The sequence below is a fragment of the Camelus dromedarius genome, chromosome 2, assembly GCF_036321535.1.
Source record: "Camelus dromedarius isolate mCamDro1 chromosome 2, mCamDro1.pat, whole genome shotgun sequence".
NCBI classification, from domain to species: Eukaryota; Metazoa; Chordata; class Mammalia; order Artiodactyla; family Camelidae; genus Camelus; species Camelus dromedarius.
Window position 1 is genome coordinate 89,968,652 of NC_087437.1, and position 25,447 is coordinate 89,994,098.

At 33.6% G+C, this 25,447-nt stretch overlaps 2 protein-coding genes across 4 annotated transcripts in view; one reads left to right on the top strand and one right to left on the bottom strand.

Moving 5' to 3' along the window:
- Positions 1-25,447, bottom strand: part of CADM2 (cell adhesion molecule 2) — a 945,585-nt gene that overhangs the window by 388,453 nt on the left and 531,685 nt on the right. The gene's annotated exons all lie outside the window — the stretch shown is intronic.
- On the top strand, positions 23,777-24,746 carry LOC105087771 (ribosome maturation protein SBDS-like). The gene has a single exon (XM_064496378.1). The coding sequence runs from the start codon at positions 23,892-23,894 to the stop codon at positions 24,642-24,644; it is 753 nt and encodes a 250-aa protein (XP_064352448.1). The 5' UTR covers positions 23,777-23,891; the 3' UTR covers positions 24,645-24,746.

Here is a 25,447-nt window from a genome sequence, read left to right on the forward strand (position 1 = left end):
TCTATTGTGTCTCCCTCTGTTCGTACTCAGAAAGGAGTGACGATGAGAATTGTTTCAAGTGTTTGGAAAGAGTCCTTGACCAAGTTAACAGATAATGTAAATTCTTTCATTTGACTCCTTCCTGCTTAGCACTCCATAAAGATTCATTGCCTTTTGGAGTATAAAAATCCTTATTTCAACATCAGAAATCTGACATCCAAATTTGTTTATTTTCCTATCAGATCTTTTAGAAATTATTAATTTTTATTTTATTAATCACAGCAGCACCCATGTCTTATATGTGCACATCATCTGTTTACTCTCTGTCTCTCATACATTTTTATCCGCAGGTCATTTGAAACAACCCCTTTGTTCATACCTAACAAATATTCTAAGACTATAGGAATCCTTCACAAAGGGCAAGAATACAGCTACGTAAATTTTTTAATGGTTGCTATCTTAATAATCATCTGATCCACACTGTTCATTTTATAGATGAAGAAACTAAGGTTGTAGAATTTCAATTGTCTGGATCATTATTCAAGGGGAAAAAAGGATAGTGATTTTATTTTTCTTTTTATTCTGTTGCCTACACTTTCAAATGAATATAATCTTTTTAAAAAGCTAAGCTTAGACTGTATATGGAGGAAAAACCCTGAAAAATATAGACACTATGTTCAAATAATAGGAAAAAATACTCTTTCAAACCAAGGCACTATATATGACACCAACCACTGGCAAAGCACTTGGAGGCAGATGGAGTACAGGCTCTATGAAGTCCCTTTTAAATGTAGGACTCATAAAATTCTTATTAAGGCAATTTCTCTAGTTATAGTCATGCCTAAATCTGTGGCTGTGAGACTATCATACTCACCACAACACATGCTTTTTCTCTTTTTTATGAAGGCCTAGATATAAAAGTACTGCTGACCCAAAACTATGAAAAAGAGTTAAATTTCATCCTCCACCTTGTGATTCCTTCAGGCCAAATTTCTGTTCGCTCACTGGTTTTGTGGTTACAGTTTTTTCCTTCTATTCATATCACTGACGGTTTGAAAGCATCTCCTTTAGAATCTGGTACTTCAAAAACTGAACGGAGACAACTGTTAAATGGTGTGGCTGTGTTGCATTTTTCTTAGTGGAGGAGGTGAAACTGTAGGTGTTGAGAGAATCCCTTGATCTTCAATATATCAAAGTCTTTGTAATAAGGTCAATTACAATGACCATTTGTGGTCATTAGAATCCTTCTTTAATTTTTCTTTTGTGTTGCTGTTTAATAATATATTTTACATAATAATATATTTTACTAATATTTTGTTTTCTATCCTGTTATACTCAATGTAAAATTAATTTGTATTTTTTAATTATATTATAAATTTACTCTTTTCTAAAAGTTTTTGTGATGACTAAATTTGTATTTTAAATTATACTTAAATAATCTCTCTTAAAAATCATACTTTTTTTTAATGAGTTTTTTATATACTGCAATAAATCCAAAACATTACCTAAATGATTTTTCACTTGGTTTCTTGTATATTTGACTGCATGGTCTATGTCTTTTCTATTGTCTTATTGAATTTCTACCCACCAGTCCTCTACTTACATGCAAGTTTCTCCTTACCACTCCTTTCCATCAAATCCAGAGATTATTTCTCTGTATAGAACTCATTGGGAACAAAGTGTATTTTACAAGTATTATTAGATCTTTTGCTGTGACTCACTCCCATGCAGATGGTACACATCTGAAGGGGCTCTATTCTAGCTAGGAAAGATCCAGCTGATGCTCTGAAAAATTATTCTCTCTTGGTGAAAAGTTAGCTTGCCACTGCCTTCCCTGCTGCATTATTAAACACGAAGGAGTGATTCCCTTAATCCCAACCATCTGCTCTTCCCCTACTAAAAAGTGAAAACATCCCCTTGTGTTTACAAATGTTGCTGCTAAAGCTTCACAAATTATAAGAGATGGTTGTGAAATTTCTGTATATGCTACAAGATCAAAACAAAATCCTCGTCACCAAAAATCTGTAAGAAATAAACCAAATTTATATCACACGATAAACCCAACTGTGTTTTAATGTAATGCAATTATATTTAAACTACAGCCTCAGAATGTAAATTCTTTTAGCATCTCAGTACAATATTTGCATTTTAAATATACTCCTACTTGTCCAGACTTCCAAAAGTACATACACTAAGAAAATGGATCATCTTCAATTCTTTGTAATTTTCACAGATTTGTAGAGTGTACAGAATTTGAGCATCAGGAAAGGTTCAGTTTCGTTGGAATTAAAGAAAAAACAAAATATCTGAATGCTCAGTTGAGTAACAGACTCACAATCTCTCAACTAGGAACGCAGGAACAAGTGTTGCACACCATGTTTATGATTTTCAGGACAGTGACTTACACACTGAAGTATTACTAGGTGAAAACAACGGTACTGCTTTGTAGCAGACTCTTGTTTTCCTCACAGAAGGCACTGCAAACTAGAATCATCCCAGTTTAACAGCTCTAAATTACCAACCAACTCACCAGAAACAACCTTATAAGCAAGAGAAAATTCGAATTCCCCAATATTTTTATTTGATGTTCATTTTTTTTAAAATTGTGTATAATGTAACCTAAAAGTTCTTCCTAGTTCTCTTTTGCTTCTAGTATGAAGATATTTTAATTAACATTAAATTTATTTTTGTTGAAGACCAATTGCTTTAGCTTCCCTTTAGGACACTGTCTTTGTCAACAGGCCAATTTCTATTTCATAGTTTAGTCCTTTTGTGCTTAGCAAATAATTCCTTATCACCTATGTTCCAGACCCTTTTCACCCATTTTTTCCTCAATGCTTTTCCTTTAATTCTTGTCCCTCCAAGTTCCTTTTAAGTCTATAACAGTTCTGAAAACATTCATTCTTACTTAAAATGGAATTCACATAATTAGCTGTTTTACTGTCACAGTACCTGGTAAATAAAATTATGCTTTCTTTGTAAGCCTTTTCTTTCAAATATCCTTTCAATTCACTATAACATACCATGTGTTTATTTTTCTAGTCCATTTACCTGTCCTAGTGATTTTCTTGCTTTCAGTCTGAAAATCTGAATTATTTAGGTAATGAGTTCACTGTGGTCAAGCACAACGAAACATCTGCCTTCTTACAGCTTCTACACTTGTGGCCTCGAGAGTTCACTCCTTGATATTTATGACAAACTACTTTCTGTACCTAAGCTGGGACTCTGGGGATATGTCAAAGGCTACTTTGGAGTAGATGTAGCTAGTAAAATAAACTTCCCTAGATAATTTTCCAGTTCTCTGGTTGGCTCTACCTATTCTAAAAGCATTTTAATCTGGATTCCAGTGAACTTTACAGAAAGGCTCATTTTTATGTGAACTTTCAATGACCACCAAGCTAATAGCTTCATGTCAAATTTATTATCATCTAAACAAAATATACACTTTGAGTCGGTTCTTAAATCTATCTTTCATGAAACTGTCTCCTAAGATCAACTTGGTGCCATGTTTCTTTTTTCTTATCCTTAGCCTTGTAGTAATACTCATATTTCCTAATTTCCTACTTGGGCCGAGGCTTTTTTCCCTTAAACCTGGTAAGTTTACTTTGATTTTACATTTTTTTCACTTCTTCCATTAACATATTTTCAGTTTTATGTTCTTACTCCTTCTTTCTATTCACTGTCATTTTATAAATTCTCAACCCTAACTCCACCAAGTTTTTTGTAATTTGGTCAGGACTTTCCTGATGATTACAATCATTCTCAGTTTTATTTTTAAATAGCAGCAATGCACTTCAAAATAATTCAATAATTTTTTCTTAATAGAAGCAAAGAGAAAATTGCAAATATAAGTCAATGTAAAACTATTCTTTTTGTCTTTATATTTTCAATGTGTATATTCAGATGTTATTGTCATATTCATATACCAAGTGGAGCCAAGAATGAAGACAAGTGGTAAAACAGCATAACACACTGGTAAAGCTCATAGTTCTGATACAAAAGGAGGGACAATTGTGAGATTTGGAAGTCATGGGCCAGAAGCATGATTGTGTACTGTGGACTGGTTAGAGTAAATAGTCCTGCAGCTAGGCAGCAGGGGAACTGGCTATTACTTTGTTGTGCTTTCAAGTGAATCACAACTACTTTCCAGAGTGAGATGATTCAACTCAAAACCACTTTGTCTAAATAATTCAGATTTTAGAGTCAGGAACTCAAATATTATGGCACGAGAACTAGGAATATATGGGAGTTCCCAAATGAGGCTGCAACTCTCACTTCTGGGCAGTGAGTCAAACAAAACAGTGGAGTAATTAAAATGAAATGTTCATTACATACCCCCTACAAACACACACACACACGCACAACACACAAACATCATTTCTTTTATTTAGATTATTCCCTCCCCACCTTCCTAATCAAAATTTTTACTCAGGACTGGCTCTAATGAGCCCATTCATACTGTATGTGTCTAATATAACTTACAGCCTTTTAACCCTCCCTGTGGTGTTTATTTTTGAATAGGGGTAGCATTTTTGGAAACATAAGACTTAAAACAATGAACTTTTACCGGTTAGATATTTAATGCATCGGCCAGCAGTAAGCGGAATGGACATTCTCAGGACTCTGGAAATCCCACCATGAGGGCAGTTACCTCCCACTTGGTGTCCTGCATTTACAGTCTAATGTAATTGGTTCTCTGCGCAGGCGCACTATTTGCACACGTCCTCATGTCTGCCCTAGTGCTGACATTTACCTTTGCTTATGGCCTCAAAATATAGCTAAACTATTCCCTCTAGCATACTGTTGCTATTGGAAACATAAGTTTAAGCTCTCTGATTTGCTGAGTAGGGCTGCATAAAAAAAATCTCAGTACATAGCAGAGCTAAAGATGATGCAGAGATACTTAGATGAAAACAGACAATTTTGCAGCAGATTGCCTAACATATTGGCAGTTCTCAAATCACATCTCAAATCAGATGAAGTAAGTTTCAGAAAGTTATTTAGCATGAAGAATACATTATTAAATTCAATGTATAAAATGTTAATGCAGATTTGCTGGCTCTTAGTGCTGCTTGCTTGCCATCCTCCTCTTGCAACACTGGTATCATAAACTTAACTGTCAGTGTGGGGTGAGCATTCTCCCTCCAATCAACTAGCAGGCATGCTTTCTAGACATCATCTCTGCATCCTTAACCATACACAGGTCACCTTCCAGCTCTACTGAAATTAAAGCATCAGAGTCTTAGAATGAATTTTTTCTATGTACCATCAGTGGTGGTCAGGTTTTTAACAACTATCTGTATCTTTCTGTTACCTGAATTTGTGTTTTTTAGTAATACTGTGTGGCAATTACATTAATAATAGGTGAGGGGTGCACTGTTTACTATGACACATTTTATTTCTGAAATTAGTCAGCTGTGGATTTTACAAATTACCCTCCTTTAAGATCCTGCCACTGAATTGAGATCAATTCATACAAATTTATGGGCATGCTATTTCTGACTGTCATTTCATGTATCTCTCAGAAGAGGCACTTCATGAATGGCCAAGAAGCTCATGGGATTGGAACAGCCATTTGGTAAACAGGTTAAAGCAAAGGGTCCAAGAGATGTGCACACTCAAAGATCAGAGAAGTTGACCATTTAATGTGACTAATCAGGAATTCCAATATTGTCATCTTACTTTAGCGTATGTTCAGTGGCAGGTTATTTCGAGGCAGTTTTCCTAATACTCTTTGAATTCTTTACCGAAGACATTTCATTTGGTATATGGATGAGGAGACCCCTCACCTTAATTCATGGAAGAATGTATTACACAGGAATACACCTTAGTTTTACCGGAGCAAGTAAGTTTTTCATAAAACTTATGTGGGCTCAGTTTTTCCTGATGCATTAATAATGTCTTTCATGGGCAGCCATATTTCTGACATCCTGACCTTGGTTTATGTCTAACTTCCTATCTTTTCCCAGAGAATACCACCTAGTAGCTTCTATTGACAACACATTTCTGCCAGGCACTATCTCATCCATTTTGTATCCAAGTTTTTTTTAGTCCTTATAGATTCCCAATGAGGTAGGTGGTAGTATGCCCATTTTACAGATTAGAAAACTAAACTTCAGTAAGATTGGTAGATATAAGGTTAGAATCTTCAACTGTAGGGTACCAAAATCACTTTATCTTGATAAATCCCATGTGCTCTCCATTCTTCATTTTGCCTTCCATATACTGGAAGCTCCATGTGGCAAACTTCCTAACTTCCATACGGCCATTCTCAGGATTGCATATAGGCTAAAAGTTAATTCCTGACCTACTGCAAAGCCATTAGGCCTACACAACAGAATGTGGAGACTATTTAAAGATTCTCAATTGCTAAAGTGCTTTGAATGCATCTTCTATTTTGTAATGAAACAATAAGTCATTTGAGAATAATGCTTAACGTTGGATTTTCAAAATGATCATAGATTTGGACTTTTAAGATGTTACTTATTAAAGTTGTGTGGCCAAATTAGGAGGTATATATACTTCTTTGAGCTTTACTAATATACATGGTTTAAAATAATGATGTTTGTCTTCTTTAAATTGATATTTGTACTTCCAAAAATGAATTTTATTCTCAGTTACTGTAAAAACTGAGATATCTGTAACTGTCCTTATTTTTCACATCTTGTCTAATGAAATCTAAATGGGAAATAGCAGTTTAATTATGAAATGCTTTTTTGTAATTTATCCTTTTCTCTTACCTTGCTTCATTCACATTTTCATTAGGAGAGACAGATACATTTGATTTTCATAGAAATTCTGTGTGCTTCATTGTTTTTTTTTGGGGGGGGGTTGTCTGTTTGGTTTTTTAACTAGGCTTTTGCTATGAATTGCTTAGAATTCAGTTGATCCTGGATAAATGGAAAGGAAGAAGAAGAAGACTGTGAAACGGTTTTGTCTCAGCAGGCTCCACTGTGAAAGCCCAGCATGTGAGAGGAGGGTGTGAGGCAAGCCACACTGCAGCTGATGGCTGCCGTACATTGTCAGTGTTGCTGAAGTACTATCCATAGATGATGGGGTAAAAAATGGACAAATGTGAACAGCATGAATATCAACCACATTTTAATTAGTGGTGGCTCCTCAGTAAACAAAAGTACCTATTAGATTGTAGAGCAAAATCCCAAGCAGCAGCATAGCTAGGTTTAACTTTATTTTAGATGGGATCCATTAAGCAGTATCACATCCATTAAATCAATGGTAACATGTATGCTTATATGACTAAAGTTTTACTAAGAGCTTTCACACATGTATTATCTCATTTGATCTTTCCAAAGCCCTGGGGGATAAACAAGGTATGTGTTTTCTCCTCATATTATAAGGTCATATGGCTCAGCTGTGTTAAGCAATGTATTCAACATAGTAATCAGAAGAGTTGGGGTTCAAAGTCATGTCTCCAAACTCCAAATCTTTTATTATTGTGGTTCTGGTACCATCTTTAAAGACAATTGCATTCTGAATAGATATTCTACACAACATATTTTGATAAATTTCCTAACCACTAAATTTGATTTGACAAAGCTTTATTCTAGTTCATTCTCTAGTAAAGATTAAGTTTAATTGATAAAATCTTTAGAGTTCCCCCAAAAAGTCAGCTTATAACCACAAGCTTTGAATTTCAGGAATAACAGTATAAGACCACAGGTTCCAGGGTAATTATATGGGAACTGCTACATTGTAACTTTCAGATGCTACAAGCAGAGCCAGTCTCTTTCAGAACTTATAAAAATTTAAAAATACTGTGCTTCCCTAAGCAAGAATGCAAGAACAATCCATGTTCCAACACTACCCTGTTTCTCTCGTTTGGCTTTTTTTTTTTTTTGAAACAAACTTTGGCTATGTGAATATCGGGGACAAAAAGGGGGTACTTTTTCACACATATAGCACCATTTGGTGCAGGCAACCCAATTCCTGTTTGGTGACAAATACTGTAACATATATTTATAAACACAAAAAACTAAGTAGTTAAGTATTGGAATTTCTTTGCATTACTATAGATAAATGGATGGCATAATATTATTTGCATACTGTTTGTATTTAAATTTGAACTTTATATCTTCGTATAAAAATGAGCCCAGGTAGAAATGATTAAGGTGGAGGGATTAATTTCCTACAGACTGAAATATACAGAATATTCCCAAGAGAATATTATCAATATTCTATAGACTGCTTTCCAGACACCTGGATTTTTCTTATTTTTTATGTAAAAAAAAGGAGTGCCACCTGCAAGCCAGGAAGAGAGCTCTCCAGAATCTGACCATGCTAGCAACCCTGATTTTGGACTTCTAGCCTCCAGAACTGTGAGAAAATAAGTTTCTGCTGTTTAAGCCATCATGTATGTGGTATTTTGTTATGGCAGCCCAAACGGACTAAGACAGTGCTTTTATACTACCTTTGCAATAAAAAGTCTTAAAAATTGTTTACCAAGCATATTAAAATTAATAATTTATCATCTACTTGAACAACTTGTAGATTCGCTTGTTTATCTAACTATGATTTCTGACTCGTTACTTTTCATACTTTATTTGCTTGTTTATTTTTTCTTCAAAATATTACTGAGTAACTCTGAAATAACAACTGCAAATTAAACACCATGGTTTAAAATACATCTTAACCAGACTTCATACCTTAAAACCTTCAGTTCACCTTTCTTTGAAGCCTAAATATTCATGGAGCTCACTAAGCATTTGCAGTGTCTAATGGTGTCTTTATTTGGCTCTACTTTTGTCTCGAAATTGTCCAGGTAATTATCAGATCTCTGGGAAATAAAGACACGATAGCCCAGCTTTCCACATGTAAGCAGGTTTATTCTGCTCCAGGGATTATTGGGTAAGCTCTCAAGTGTTGCAGGGTTCAATTCTAAAATCTTCTTAAATTAAAAGTAATTTAACAATGGATTGTTTGTAATTTTGTTGCAACTATTAAATGCTGTTGCAATGACTAGATTTCTTGAAACATACTTTCTTCCTCACATATCCCTTCATTCTCTTGCTTCATAAATTCCTACTTACTCACAAGATCTTTACTGACTTCTTCAGGATTTGTTCTAATTCTTAGACATCTCTGCTTAGTAATTATGATAACAGATAATTATTTTTACTCATATAAGTTTCATCCTTTAATATTAGCTTCTTTCCTAAAAGGGATGTTATAGCTATTTGTTCACGGACCTACTGTTCAGTATGTCATATCTCTGTTGTTTGTTGATTGATCTAATGAATAAGAGAATGTGAAAATATTTTAAAAGAATATTCAAATGTAGATGTTAATTACTGCTGAAACAGATTTATATACAATGTAAACTCACATGATTGAAATCATTCCAGAAAAATAGACATGTTCCTAAAAACTATGGGAAAAGAAATCATTAAAAAAGTAATCTATGGGAATACTCCAAAAAATGATAATTTATGTTCAATAGTCTCAACAAGTGAAAACAAACAAAAAACCCTAAAGCAATGCTGGATATGTTAATGTACTACTCTTTGAAACTGCATGCATATAGAAATCTATACCTTCATATATTGGAATGAATCTACATATAATAGTAATAATGATAGCTAACATATTCAGAGCATTTAGTATTTGCCAAATCTTGTTCTAAACTACTTTACATGTACTAACTCACTCAATTCTCACAAACAAAATTTGATACTAACTCAAGGCTATCATAAACAAAAATTTACACAGCACTTTGCAAGATTTTTGTAATTGGATTTGCTATGCATTATAGTTTACCAAAAACGTAAATTTGTTAATGAAATAACATTTAAAAAGTCCTTTGACAATTTCCATTTATCAAAAGTCTTCTATTTGACACCAAAAAAGACAGCAAAAATAGGTCAATATTTAGGTCAATTATACCAAGACCCTCCCTGGAATAAATCATACCTATATTTGAAAAAGGAAATTTGATTAGTAATTTATTCAATGCTAATTAGTTTCTAGCCACAAGCCACCTTTACCACCCACGTCACCCCTGCATTCCAATACCTTAGGGTTAGTTCCAATCTTACTCTGAAAGTTGTTTAACCTAAAATGTCTTTAGGGGATAATTTTCTAACCACCTTTTAAATTACCACCCACAGTTTTCCACAAACTAAGACGCATTAGAAAAGTTCCTTTTTCTTTTTCCTTTTCTTAAATGGAACAAAGGAAATAGTAAAATGTAAGTGACACATGGCAATTTGATACTTCCTACTGGAGATAATGTTCTCCTACATATAATATGGAAAAATGTGTCTAAATTCTAAGTTGATGGCATTGTAGTAAACAATTAAAATTATTAAATGGGTCAATAAATTGTCTAAATTTCAAATCTTCCCAGTTTTAAATAATATGAATGATCTTAATTCCAAATAACTGCTATAAACTGAAAAACTGATGGAACTGATTCTTTGTTGTCCTGAAAATTTTGATGTCAAAGCCATTGACAATGACTTAGCTGAGTAGAAATATTTACCTATTTGAGGTATTTGTATACCAAGAAATCAGACTGATGACTTCCTCCCGTATGTATATATAAACATTCACATACTACACAATGCATGTGTACACATAAAAACATGCACACAAACATATAAATGTATTTATGTAAACCAGAAAAATATACTGAGCCCCTTTTTTATTTGCAGAAGGCCATCAATTATTTTAAGTGTGTTTTATTAGGAAACTGGCTCTTATTTTATATTATTACTTTAATAATTTCAGTCACTAAAATTTTTTTGAGTCATACTCCTTTTATTATATTTATCTTATAAAAATCTCATATGTATTGTAATTATATTATCTGTTAATTTCATTTTGCAAAGAAAGCATTACAAAATATTTGTTACATAAAAGGTGTCTAGCATCTGATAGAGTTTTAACCACTGCCTTATTGTGACAATCAAATGGCCTAAAATATTTGAAAACACTTTGCCAGCAATAAAGAATTACAAATTCTAGTTTTTACTAGATTTGTAGTGATATGACATCTCTTTCTCATTTTCTCCTTTAGGACAAAGGTGAGGCATTACTACCCCCATTTGACAGATGTAGAGACTAAGGCAGCAAACAGGGAAGGGACTTGTCACCTAGTTAGAGAGAAATGAAGGAGAGTCATTTTAGCACCCAATCTCCTGACTACCAGCAATCAGTCTGCTGCCTTACCCAAAAAGGGTGACAACTGTGGATTTTTGAACAATTTTTCTAATACACAGATTTCTAGTCTTATGCTGTCAATTATGATGAGATTTAGTCTCTGCTGGTTTCTTGGAGGTAGTCAAAATGTAATTAATATCAACAGCTATTTCCATTTTCACTTTCTGCATCCTTTGGCTTATGGCACTGCTTCAGTAACTCTGAGACTTAATTTTGCCATTATGTTCTCAAACTCAAAGTAAGTATAGTTACATGGAATAAATCAATAGCTATCTCACTCTATTTTCAAAAACATGACTCTATCATTAAGCAATGGGGAGCCATAGAGTACACTGATTGAATTTACATTTTAGACAAGTTGGTCTAGCAGCTTTGTGGAAGGTGAATTTGCTAGTCAGACATGCCATCTAGGAGTTTACTGTCAGGCTCTAAACTAGGGCAGTGACAGTGGAATCAAACAGATGCGGGGTAAGGCAGAGAATAAGGGAAGAATCCTACAGTCAGTGGATGCCTGGTATTCAGTAGGTTGCAAAGAATATACAGGGGGAAAAAAATAAGGATGAAGGTTTACAGAGAAGTTTTATATTTTAAAAGAATTAGGTTTCAAACACTATGCATTAAGCTAATGATTCAAACTTACTTGCTCAAATCAATCTAACTTTAATGTAAGTATCTTGCAAATTAGTTGTTTTAAATATTAGTGCAGGATTTAAGGTACTTGAAAATCATTTATTTGTGTATTCATTCATTCATTTATTCATTTAAGAAAATAAGACACAACTTGAAATTAGCTTAAAAAATTTACCAGCTCTGAACTTTAATATCTGACATTGTGTTTTAATGTTTAGAAAACTGTGGCTCTTAATTTGAAACATTTCACACTTAGTTAAATTTTAAGATATTTTAAAATGTAAATTTCAAACACAAATAAATATAATGGAAATGTGTGAATGCCTTGACTTTATATTCACAGATGGGAGGGTATAAAGTTGGTATCAATAGCAATTGAAATTAGAAACTAATCACCACTAGTGTTAAATAAAGATGGCATAGAACAGAATATCTAATCTAACTTAATTGAAATTTAAATTCATAGTATGCAAAAGAATAAGAATACAATCATCGTTTCCTCTTTTATCAGCACACGTAAGTAATATCGGGTTGCACAATCACATTCCATTGCAAAGTATCATGATGCTATTTCATGAAGAATAGCTAGACAAAGCGATGCTGACGAATAAATTATGGTTTCAAGTGCTTGAACTGCATATAAATTTACCTTCTAGAAGGGCTCTTAAACAAAACAACTCTAAAGTCTTGATCTATTTAGAGTGTTACAAAAAACTGTATGGCCTTTGCCCTGTTTTTAACCTCATTTAACTCTCATTACAAAACATCTCTATTATACCACTATGAAAATCTATTTTAAAAGAAAACCCGGGGCCTACTCTCAAAGTGATACTGCACACAATCCATTTGATGCAATGGTAAAAGGTTTGCAGGGGATGAGTGGTGTGTCTTTTGATTGACCTTTTGGAATACACTCTTTTGTGCTGTTAGTTTTGTTTTAAAACACTACCTAATCATCAGTACATCTGACAATACTGACTTCCTACCTGTCAGCACATGAAAGCTAAATGGAAAAAAAAAAATGAGGAGAGATTAATAAGGAAAGTTTGTATAAATCCTATAATATTAGAGGAGAATTTTTCAGTGGAAAAGAGGACCTGATTTGGGAGACTGAATGGAACCTCTGTTTTTAAAACAGAACATATAGTTTTCTAAGAAATGTCTTCTATTTGTCTGATTTTACATAGAAATGTTTTTGAAAGAATTACAGCAGAATATTTAAGAAACTATTTTTTTAAAAAACAACAAAACAACCATAAAAATAGGCTTTAATCTTCAATGCTAAATTTAAAATGTTTTTAATAGAAAATGTTTGAAAAATCATTGTCATTAAAATGCAGCTAAAAGGAACTAAAATTTGTAGTTAGTTTATAAATGATGAATCCACAATGTAAGCTGGAAAACCCGTTATAATCAGCAAAAAACAGAGAAACAATAACATTCAGATGGATTATATAAATTTCACTGTCTATATAGGAAGCTTAACAGTTCATTGATAGAGACAAATGTCTTCTCCTAGACTTGATATCTAGGAGAATTTTGTTACAATGGTCTTTATTTTGGTTAAATAACAATAGGATGTTGTTAGCAATTATGTTCCATTTGTTGTTGTCCCTTCTTGGGGGCTCTTGGTAAACACTAAAGGATTACTACATGAATAGAGATAAAATATTTTAAAACTTATATTGGGGAGAAAGCACAACTTTTAAAGAAAATGTGAGAATTTATATAGTACTGCCAACTCCTCAATTTGAGAAGTTAGAACATTAAATCCAAATGAATAAACAAACAAAAGAGCAATAACATACTGTTACTAACATTTTACAAAAGAAGACAGAACTTCCAAGAGATGAAATATGTGTTACACCAACAAATATATATGGGTATGTGTGCATAAAGTGTCTGTGTGTACACAGTGTGTGTGTGTGTGTATATGTATATATATGCGACTTCTCAGTTTTTAAGGTGGCTTTTGGGAAGAAGTGCTGTAAACTCATCTTTAAAAATATCTCTCAGATTCAGGGCTTTGACAGAACCTATCTGTAAAGAATTCATATTTGATGCTTCCAGATTATTTTTTATTCTCAAATGAAGCTGTCATGCAGTTTTAATCTGGCAAGTACTTTCAACCATTTCTCAGCTATGGGGACTGTACATCTGCAGTTCTAAGATACTACCACCAGAGGCCAGTCTTGCCTATTTCGTCAGGCAAACAATAAATCAATAGAGATGATTTTCTTTACGAAAATCTTTTTATTGAAAAGATGTAAATTTACTGCTTATATAACTAGTTTTTACAATATATAAATTATGTTTAAAGTAAAATTGACCATCTGTGGGATACACTAGGAAATTCACATAATTTATTTTCTCTAAAAAATTAATGCAATAACCATTTACTGAGCAATTTTTTGGCTAAGCACTTTCCACAAACTGTATTAAGACTTACAAAACCCTACAGGAAAAGTATCATTCTTATCACCATGTTATGAATAATGGAACTAAGGTTCAGAGAAATGTTCAGAGCTCTTCATAGACTTCTGCTTACATGTTATGTTGATTGCCACCTTTAGTCCTAAGCTCATGGTATGTTGAGTTACTTGCAGCTTGCTAAAAATCTTCATTACATATATTTGTGCATTCTATTTTAAAAATATATCTGTAATACATTTCCACTTGCAATCTCCCTTCCTTTCTTTTGCTCAACAGTTTACCTAACATCTTACTATACTACAAGTGTCAAATATTTTCTGTGGAAAAAACCTAACCTGTACACATAAATAGGTTATGTTTTACAGAGTTCTTGTCAGCCATTTTTCCATAATAATATTATCAAGTATGCAATTACAGATAATCAATATAATCTATCAGTATCATGTTAAAAGAAATATTCCATATTATCTCTTTTTATCCTGCATGAAAATCTACCAAACCATTTGATTATCAAACTATTAAGAATCATTTTTAAAGGGTATGTTTTTGGCAAATCAAAGTCTCTTGCTTAAATGATTGTAATTGAAACTAGGTTAAGCAAAAAGGAAAAAAAAAAAAAACCTGAACTATCAGAAAGAAATTAAGGAAACACTATCATTTACTATTGCATTAAAAGTAATAAAATAGCTTGGAAGTAAAAGACCTGTACTCAGAAAACTATAGAACACTTATGAAAGAAATTGAAGAGAACACAAACAGATGGAAATAAATATACTGTGTTCTCAGATTGGAAGAATGCTATTAAAATGGCCACACTACCCAAGGCAATCTACAGATTCAATGTAACACATTAAATTGCCAATGGCATTTTTCACAGATCTAGAAAAAGTAATTTTAAAATTTGTATGGAAACATAAAGGATCCCAAATAGCCAAAACAATCTTGAGAAAGAAGAATGGAGCTGGAGGAATCATGCTCCCTGACTTCAGACTATATCACAAAGCTACAATAGTCAAAACATCATGACAGTGGCACAAAAACAGACACAAAGATCAATGGAAAATGACTGAGACCAGAAATAAACCTACACACTTATGGTCAGTGAATCTATGACAAAGGAGGCAAGAATATACAGTGGAGAAAAGACAGTCTCTTCATTAAGTGGTGCTGGGAAAACTGGACAGCTACATGCAAAAGAAGAAAACTGGAACATTCTCTAATACTATAGATAAAAATAAACTCAAAATGGATTAAAGACTTAGATGTAAGACTGGAAACCATAAACTGCTAGAGGAAAACACAGGCAGAACACTCTTTGACATAAATTGTGGCAATGTTTTTTGAATCTGTCTCCTAAAGCAAAGGAAATAAAAGCAAAAATAAACTAATGGGAATTGATTAAACTTAAAAGCTTTTGTACAGCAAAAGAAACCACTGACAGAATGAACAGACGATCTACCGAATGGGAGAAAATATTTGCAAATGATATGACTGATAAGGAGTTAATATCCAACATATATAAACAGCTCATGTAACTCAATATAAAAAAAAAGTAACCTATCCAAAAAACAGGCAGAAGAAATGAATAGACATTTTTCTAAAGAAGAAATGCAGATAGCCAACAGGCACATGAAAAGATACTAAACATCACTAATCATCAGGGAAATGCAACCGAGAACCACAATGAGATTTCACCTCACACCTGTCAAAATGGCTATCATCAAAAAGAACACAAGTAACAAATGTTGGCAAGGGTGTGGAGAAAGGGGAACCCTTGCACACTTTTGGTGGGAATATAAACTGATGTAGCTACTGTAGAAAACAATATGGAGGTTTCTCAAAAAATTGAAAATATAACTACCATATGAGTCAGCAATTCCATTCCTGGATATATATCCGAAATACCCCAAAACACTAATTTGAAAAGATACATGTACACCCAACGTTCATAGCAGAATTATTTACAATTGCCAAGCTACAGAGGCAATCTAAGTGTCCATCAATAGATGAATGGATAAAAATGTGAGAGATATATACGTATTTATATATATACATACATACATATACTAGAATACTACTCAGTCATAAAAAGTGAAAATCTGCCATTTGCAGCAATATGGATGGACTTGGAGGGCATTATGCTAACTGAAATAAGTCAGACAAAGACAAATACTGTATAAATCACTGATATGTAGAATCTAAAAGTTACAACAAATTAGTGAATATAACAAAAAGCAGACTCACAGATACAAAGAACAAACTAGTTGTTACCAGTGTAGAGGAGAGAATGGGGAAGGGGCAACTTGAAGGTAGGGATTAAGAGGTACAAACTATTATGTACAAACTAATATGTATAAAAATAAGGATATATTATACAACACAGGGAATATATCCAATATCTTATAATAACTATAAATAGAGTATAACCTATAAAATTGTGAATCATTCTTTTGTACACCTATAATATATAATGTTGTACATCAACTATACTTTGACACTTTTTTTTTAAGAAACCCTTCTTATTGGTATGTGTAAGTGGAAATTACAGGAGTAGTCTCATTAAAAGCTGGCTGGATCCAGACATCCATACCTCTTTCTTCACCACCATCTGTATTTCATACTCAGCCTGACACTGGCAGGGCCAGAAGGGCCATAAACTAATAAAGAGTTAAATACCCTTACAGAAGGTGATTTTAAAAATAGAAGAGAAATATGCTCACTCTCTCAGCATCCATTTCATCTCAATGAGGGACTCCAATCCCGCTTGGATAATAGGTCTTCCTTCTGGAGAAAAGGATGAGGTTCTATGACTGGCTAGGGCAGGGCCACTTGTCCCTTCCTCCGACTAGAGAGTGCACAAAGTACAATAAAGAACAATTTCATCAGAAACACGTGGATTGGGTGAGAGGAGAAATTTTCCAATGCATAGATGGGGCTTCTAATATAAAAAAGAAGAAATACCTATTCTAGATGCATAGCCAAAGGAATATATCATGCAATACAGGATTTCATGTTGATTTTCTACACATTTTACGACATTGGAATTTTTGCTTAACATGGATCCATATGAATATTTCTATGATGCTAAAAGAGATAAAACAACTAAGTTCGTGAAGGTTAGCAATGCCATAGGAAGCTGAGCAGATTGTGGGTCTGTACCTGATTCAGCCAGAGGATACTTTTTGCAGATGATCCTGCCCTGGAGACAACAGGAACACAATCTTGTAACTATGTATCATTTTACAGAATTGGAACAGTGTAATGGACTGATGATAAGTGGACTGAAAATGGAGAGAATAAACCAAGTTGCTACAGGCAAAGTACATTTGCAGACTAAAATCCTCATTAGCAGCACAAAACCAGAAGCCAAAACTTTGCTGCCTTAGCAGCACCCCAGTCAAGGATGCACTAATTAGATAAGGAGATAAACTGTGTTGCTAAAGCCAGCCCATCCTTTGTTTATGATCAGGCACTGAGTGACAGCAGTAATCATCAAGATCCAAATTCCAGTCAACACGGATAAAGAGCAAGGGGATGTCTTAGACTAAAACACTTGCCAGAACCAAGGACCAGTAAGACGGGCTTTGCTTGAACTTTAACCGAACAAAGTCTGGCCTTACACAGATGAGGACATCAGGTAAAGTGAAGTGGAGGGATGCACAGAACGATAAAGTGATTATTTCCTGGATATATTAGAGCATAATCAGGAATAGCCCATCAGACTATGGACAGCGAAGAACAGCAGAAGCTGAATTTTAGAACTATCACTTAATTCATACGCAAATCACTACAGTAGGTTCTCAACTGGTATCAGTGATGTGGCAGAGGATTGTGGGGACTGGGCACTCAGCAGAAATGTCATAAAGACCAGTACAGTAAAATGACTTGACATTAGTAGTGAGAAAGATTCTACAAAGGGTAAAGCAGGGAACAAGATCAGATCAACTTGTAGTGTCAGCAAGCCATTGTGAATGTCATAGTTTCATTTTAGGTATCTTAGATCTGGACCCTAATCTGGCTACTCAATTCAATGGACAAAATATGGACAGGAAAAATTACCTTCCTGAGAACACATATTTTTGCAAGATAAACCTGGATTAAAATTCAAGAGATTTCTAATCTTTCACTGTATGGTTATAGGTAACAGAAATATAGTCACTGAAAGCACACATTTTTCTACATTATATTGTTACTGACATTTGAATCTTGAATTAAACTATATTTCTGTCTGAAGACAATAATAACTTTCCCATTTCTAGCAATGAGATCTGTTTGATTAAAATATTTTATTTACTGGTCATTGCATTTTATGTATACTCTTTTAGAGCACTATGTACACGCATTTAAGTGTATGTGTGTCTGTATGTATAGACTTTAAAAAGCTATTTTAATTCATATATTTCATATAAACTTTGTAACATGAAAATTCACAGCAAGTTTTCGATTAGAGCTCTGGTAAGCTAGCTTGTTATTAGTTACATGACAGATTGGGAAGTTGGCCTTATGTTTGACATGTGCAATATCAGAGCTCATTACATACTATGAGTAGACTTTGTCTCAAGTCCATGCCTTTCATGACATTAGGTTAAGGAGGGCTGATGACTGTATTACAGGAGTTCAACACTACCTGGAAAACAGACCTCTTTCACAAAATAGTCACCAACTTGCCCATCAATGCCACAAACTCATTTAACAAAAGATACAATCTATCAACAACTAGAGGTAAGAATTACCTTAACATCCTTGAGTGAGACAACATATTAAATTCTCAATAAAGCATGAGAAAAGTTATCTTAGTCCACAGTGTGATGTAAGAATCCAATATGCTATAGACATTTATCCGTAAGTAAAGGACATAGAAATATATATTCATAATCATTATTAACAAGAAAACTTAACTGATTTTTAAACCACCAATTTGTTACTTTTAATTTTTTTCTATTTTTCTTTAATGTTTAAACGCATACACACATACACATATTCCAAGTTAACATTTCCCAAATGAGTAGTGTAAAAAAAAATCAGCAGAAAAGAAAAAACTATTTGGAGAATTTTGTCATGTTTTCTTAACTGTAAGAGTCCAAGGTCATCATTCTATTTCATTAAGCTTTATAACTCAACCGAAGAAAGCCATTTTGAGGAAAGAAATTATATAAAATGAGAATACCTGGCATAAATTATTAACATCTTGAAAATACATTCATATGGATAATGTATTAGTTTAATGTTCTTACTTTGCAGATTCAAAGGCAAAAAATTAGAATTTTATGTCAAATGATGGTCTCTGTATAGAATCATTACTTCAGAATGGTACAAGCAGAAGTACAGATAGCAACAGCCTATGTGCAGTAATGGGAACTCTGTTCTAGAGTAGCCTCTGAGCAGCTCCGTATATGAGCCCATACTTGACCATCAGCTTTGCATAACAAGGATAAGAAAAATAATGATCATACTGTTAATATTTAGTTATTCTTATAATAAAGTTAAAAAATAAAAAACAGGTAGTTCTTTAAAAATCTTAATTCAAGTTCCCCTTTTCTGAGCTGCAACTCTTACTTTTCAATAGCACTCCACAGCTGATTAGATTCTCACACAATCTCGGTAATACTTTCACTGGAAGATGGTGTAGAAGATAAATTATCAAGTAATCATTTACTCTCCTGAAACAAGTTCTATTGATTTTCAGATTTGTGGCAATAGATTCTATCTGTAATAGAAGAACCCAGAATTCTGTATTTTTCCCTTAGATAATAAGACAACCATCTGTCATAATGTACAGTATATCCACTCACTGTGTTAGGTTATGTATTTTTCAATACTCTAATTTAAGTTTCAGAGTCAGTTTTTTTTTTAACTACCTATTTTTGTACTCACAAAAATTCTGTATGCCAGAAAAGAATTCATGTTAGAGCACGGGAGAACTTTAATACTAGAATCTGTACATTAACTGCTTTGTGTCTATGAAAGTGAAACTAAACATACAATTACAGTTTGTACTGATGAAATCAATTAGTTCAGCTCCTTACAGGATATGTCATTCCTTTTTTGAGTTTTGGTATTAATTTCTATTTATTAGGGTTTCATAAGTGTATTACTTGGGTTTCATAAACTATTTTCCCTGTAATTGTGGGATTCTCCCTGGTAGCCTCCATTTTCACGTGTAAGAACTATTAACCCATTTAGGCTTCTGTTGAGACTATAAAAATTCCCCAAGGTAAGTGCAATAAAAGCAAACAAATGGGACTAAATCAGACTAAGAAGCTTTTTTCACAGTGAAGGAAACCACAGACAAAATGAAAAGGCAACTGAATAGAAGAAGATATTTGCACATATTTCCAATAAGGGGCTGATATCCAAAATACAAAAAGAACTCAAGTAATTCATTATCAAAAAAAAACCTCATTTAAAAATGGGCAGAGGACCTGACTAAATATTTTTCCAAAGACGACATACAGTGGGCCAATAAACACATGAAAAGGTACCCAACGTCACTAAATATCAGGGAAATGTAACTCAAAACCACAATGAGATAACATAGCACAACTGTCAGACTGGCTGTTACCAAAAAGATAAGATACAAGTGTTGGTGAGGACATGGGGAAAAGGGAAACCTCATGCACTGCTGGAAGGAATGTAAATTTGTGCAGCCACTGTAGAAAATAGTATGGAGGTTTCTCAAAAAAACACAAATAGGATTATAAAGTATAAAGTATAGCAATTCTATTTCTGGGTATTTATCGAAAAAAATAAAAACACTAATTTAAAAAGATATATGTACCGTTTTGTTCACTGCAGTACTATTTACAATAGCCAAGATATGGAAGCAACCTAAGTGTCCATCAATAGATGAATGGATAAAGATGTGTGTGTGTGTGTGTGTGTGCGCGTGTGTAAACACATACAATGGAATATTACTCAGCCACAAAAAGAGTGAAATATTGCCATTTGCAGCAAAATGGACAAACCTGGAGAGTATTAAGCTAAATGAAATAATTGTGACAGAGAAAGACACTTCAGATATCCTTCAATGATTGAATGATTAAGCACACTGTAATATATATTCTTACCATGGAATACTACTCAGTGATCAAAAGGAATAGTTTATCAAATGATACTGCATAGATCACTTGAAAGTACCAGAAGTTTACAACACTTACTTCAACTGAAGTAAACACAAAAATTCAACACATTTCAATTCTAATACACTGAATAGATTTTCCAAATTTTGAGTTATTAAGGTGAGGTGATGTTATATCTGATTCTCGCTATTGCCTGACAGTTACAGAAAGTCTCAGCCTAGCACACATGCTGAATCACACATGCTGAATCTCTGCTTGCAGAGTACTTTTCTGATCACTGTCTTGGTTCAAAGCAGAAACAGTGCTCAACAAGGCATTTTATTTGTTTGAGGCTGGGATTAACTGAATAATATATTCTGTAAATTGACTGTCCTGCTTAAGTATTAGAACACTTTTAGAAAGAACTTTAAAAGTCCATATTCTCCTCAATCATTACACACAAAAATAATGTAAAGCAGTATCTTACTATGAGATAGTTTCATTTATTAATAAGTTTTCAGTATTTTCTAGAAATAAATGTTTTATTTAAAGAGAAATGAAGAAATGTGTTCATACTGACCCAAATAAGGGAGATCAGGTTACATACATTCAACTCTAAATATAATAAATAATTGTTCAAATCAACTTCTACAGTGAAAAGCAATGCTTCTGAGATTTACTTATTATTTTATAATTTTACATTTCTGTAGTTGATATTTTAAAATATGTTTCTAGTTGCTTGCATTTTACCTAAGTTATTTTTCACTTGCCTGTAGATTGTCTGGATCTTAGTTTAAATAAGACTTAAAATATACTGTTAGGGTGAAATCATGCATACATTCAATGGACAGATTATTTTTATTGTGGGTGAAAGACCGTAGAGTTTTTTTTTTTCATAACTTAAAATATACTTCAAGGGTATTAGATAGGTTAGTAAACTGGTTCTTAGTTTTTAAGTCTGAAACTTCATCACCTGCCTTTGAAATATCTAAATAAAATGCATCATTTCTTGTTTTGTATTCTTATTACTAATGTTTTGATGAGAACTCATGTAGAATCTGTTTTTAAAAAAAATCCTTGGAACTAAATGCAAAGTTTTTTGCTATGTATATTTAAGGATTTATTGGCCATTTGCAAAATTAAAATTTGGAATATTTTATCAAGCAATAATTCTGATTAGTTAACAATATGAAGTATTAAGCAATATTTTTTTAAAAAGCATTGGAGAGTTACTAGCATTCAAATATTATTATACAACTCAAGTGAGACTTGGAGAGACATGGTTGGCTACAGCCAGCCAGCACTTCCTTTTTTTTTTTTTTTAAGTTGAAGTATAGTCAGTTTACAATGTCGTATCGATTTCTGGTGTACAGCATAGTGTTTCAGTCATACATATACATACATATATTCATTTTCATATTCTTTTTCATCATAGGTTGCTACAAGATATTGAGTACAGTTCTCTGTGCTATACAGTATAAATTTATTGTTCATCTGTTTTATATATAGTAGTTAGTATCTGCACATCTCAAACTCCCAATTTATCCTTTCCCATCCTTTTACCCTCTGGTTACCATAAGTTTGTTTTCTATGTCTGTGACTCTGTTCCTGTTTTGTAAATAAGCTTATTTGTGTCTTTTTTGAGATTCCACATATAAGTTATATCATATAGTATTTTTCTTTCTCTTTCTGGTTTACTTCACTTAGAATGACAATAACCAGGTCCATCCATGTTGCAGCAAATGGCATGATTTTATTTTCATGGCTGAGTAGTATCGAATCATATTCCATACTATACATTTTTGTGGACATTCAAATACTTATTTATAAACAAGTTGGAATCCCTAAGCCAAAAAAAAAAAAAAGCATTAGTTTAAAAAAAAGATGAAAGTTTTGGGGAATTATTTAAATGTAAAATAATTCTAAAAAATATTTAACTTTAATTATCCCTATCTTAGAGCTAAGAAGAGTTGTATTTTCCAAGTTTGCACACCTAATAAGTGGTAATTTAAAATGTGCTTTTTTTTCTGTTTAAGGAGAATATAGATATGATTCACAAAGAGATATGGATATTTCTTAAATTTAGAACTTTTTTAGGGTAGAAAATTTGGCATACATCAAATGCAATGAGTTTACACTAAAAATAAACAGTTCTGTGCTCTAAAATGGTTTCATTTATTTCATTAATAATTGCCATAATTTATAAGTCTAAAAGGTACCCTGAAGATGTAACATTCCTGCAGCAGACACTATTAGCAAATGTCACACTGCAGTGTTCTTCATATATAAACAGAAGCCTCAGGAGACAAAGATGAAACTTCTTACATGAAAGATTATGCACTCTAAATGTCAGTCTCTTAAAATACTCTAAACCCTTCTTAAAGATAGTTAATGCAAATAGCCTAAAATGTGCTTCAAGTTATATTTCAAAGTATTTTTTTTCCTAGACAAACTGGTTGCCAGAAACATGAACAATTGTTTCACTTATAGGGCAGTCTGCGGGCGTTGCTGTGCTGCGCGCCGCCGGGTGATTACATCGAGCCGCCGGTGGCCCTCAGGCCGGAGGCGCAGGTCTGCCTTGGTTCGCTGGACCTTGGTCTGTGAGCAGCCACAATGTCAATCTTCACCCCCACCAACCAGATCCGCCTAACCAATGTGGCCGTGGTACGGATGAAGCGAGCCGGGAAGCGCTTCGAAATCGCCTGCTACAAAAACAAGGTCGTCGGCTGGCGGAGCGGCGTGTTAAAAGACCTTGATGAAGTTCTGCAGACCCACTCAGTGTTTGTAAACGTTTCTAAAGGTCAGGTTGCAAAGAAGGAAGATCTCATCAGTGCATTCGGAACAGATGACCAGACTGAAATCTGTAAACAGATTTTGACGAAAGGAGAGGTTCAGGTGTCAGATAAAGAACGGCACACACAGCTGGAGCAGATGTTTAGGGACATTGCAACTATCGTGGCTGACAAATGTGTGAACCCTGAAACAAAGAGGCCGTACACCGTCATCCTTATCGAGAGAGCCATGAAGGACATCCACTATTCAGTCAAGCCCAACAAGAGTACCAAACAGCAGGCTTTGGAAGTGATAAAGCAGTTGGAGGAGAAAATGAAGATAGAACGCGCTCACATGAGACTTCGGTTCATTCTTCCAGTGAACGAAGAGAAGAAGCTAAAAGAGAAACTCAAGCCTCTGATCAAGGTTGTAGAAATCGAAGACTACAATCAACAGTTAGAAATTGTGTGCCTCATTGACCCTGGCTGCTTCAGAGAAATCGATGAGCTAAGAAAAAAGGAGACAAAGGGCAAAGGTTCTTTGGAGGTACTCAATTTGAAAGACGTGGAAGAAGGAGATGAGAAGTTTGAATGACATCCATCAGTCTCCTCAGCTGTTAGACACTAAAGCCTTTTCGTTTCCCACAGTCCTCTTTTCTTTCTGTGATCTGCCACATACTTGCTCAGACGATTTGACATTTTCAAATGAAATGGAAATTAAACAACTCTATAAGCAATTATAAACTGTGCTATTCAATGAGCATAAACATAAGAACTCCATGAAGTATGAATAAGATGGAATGATACCATCTGCAATTAAAAGCACCATAACCCAGTTAACTGTTTTGTGCATAATGGCTAGTGAATCCTTGTCTGGCTCCTAAAATTGCCAGATGTGCCCTGATTGGCATAAATTAGGTCTACATGTATGTGAAACTTTGGGCTGTATATCTTGCATCCTTATAGAATATTTAAGTACTTTTTTATATTACATTTCAGTACTCTTCAGCAGAATAACTATTCAACATATGTACTTCACAAAGTTCGAAGTTCACATTTAGAAATAAGACAAGTATGTCTTAGGTGAGTTGTTTCTTACCATGCTAGGGTAGTTTTCATTTTCCAATCATGAATTAGTACATCAGTACACCTCATATATTTTGATCCTCCTTTCCTGCAATTTATAATATCTAAGTATTTACATGCAGGTATTTTTAAAGATCCACCAATATATTTTCCTGGTTTAAGAAAAACATATAAGCATGCATATTAAAATTATTTCCAATGAACACATGTATATAAATACATGATTTGATGTTCTGAAGATAAATTCATCACGTCTTACTAATATTTTGCAGTTAAAGTGTAGAATAAAGATTCTATAAACTTCTTAAATCA

What these genes read in the sequence shown, in the direction of transcription:
- LOC105087771 (XM_064496378.1), top strand. Translation starts at nt 23,892, where the DNA reads ATGTCAATCTTCACCCCCACCAACCAGATCCGCCTAACCAATGTGGCC.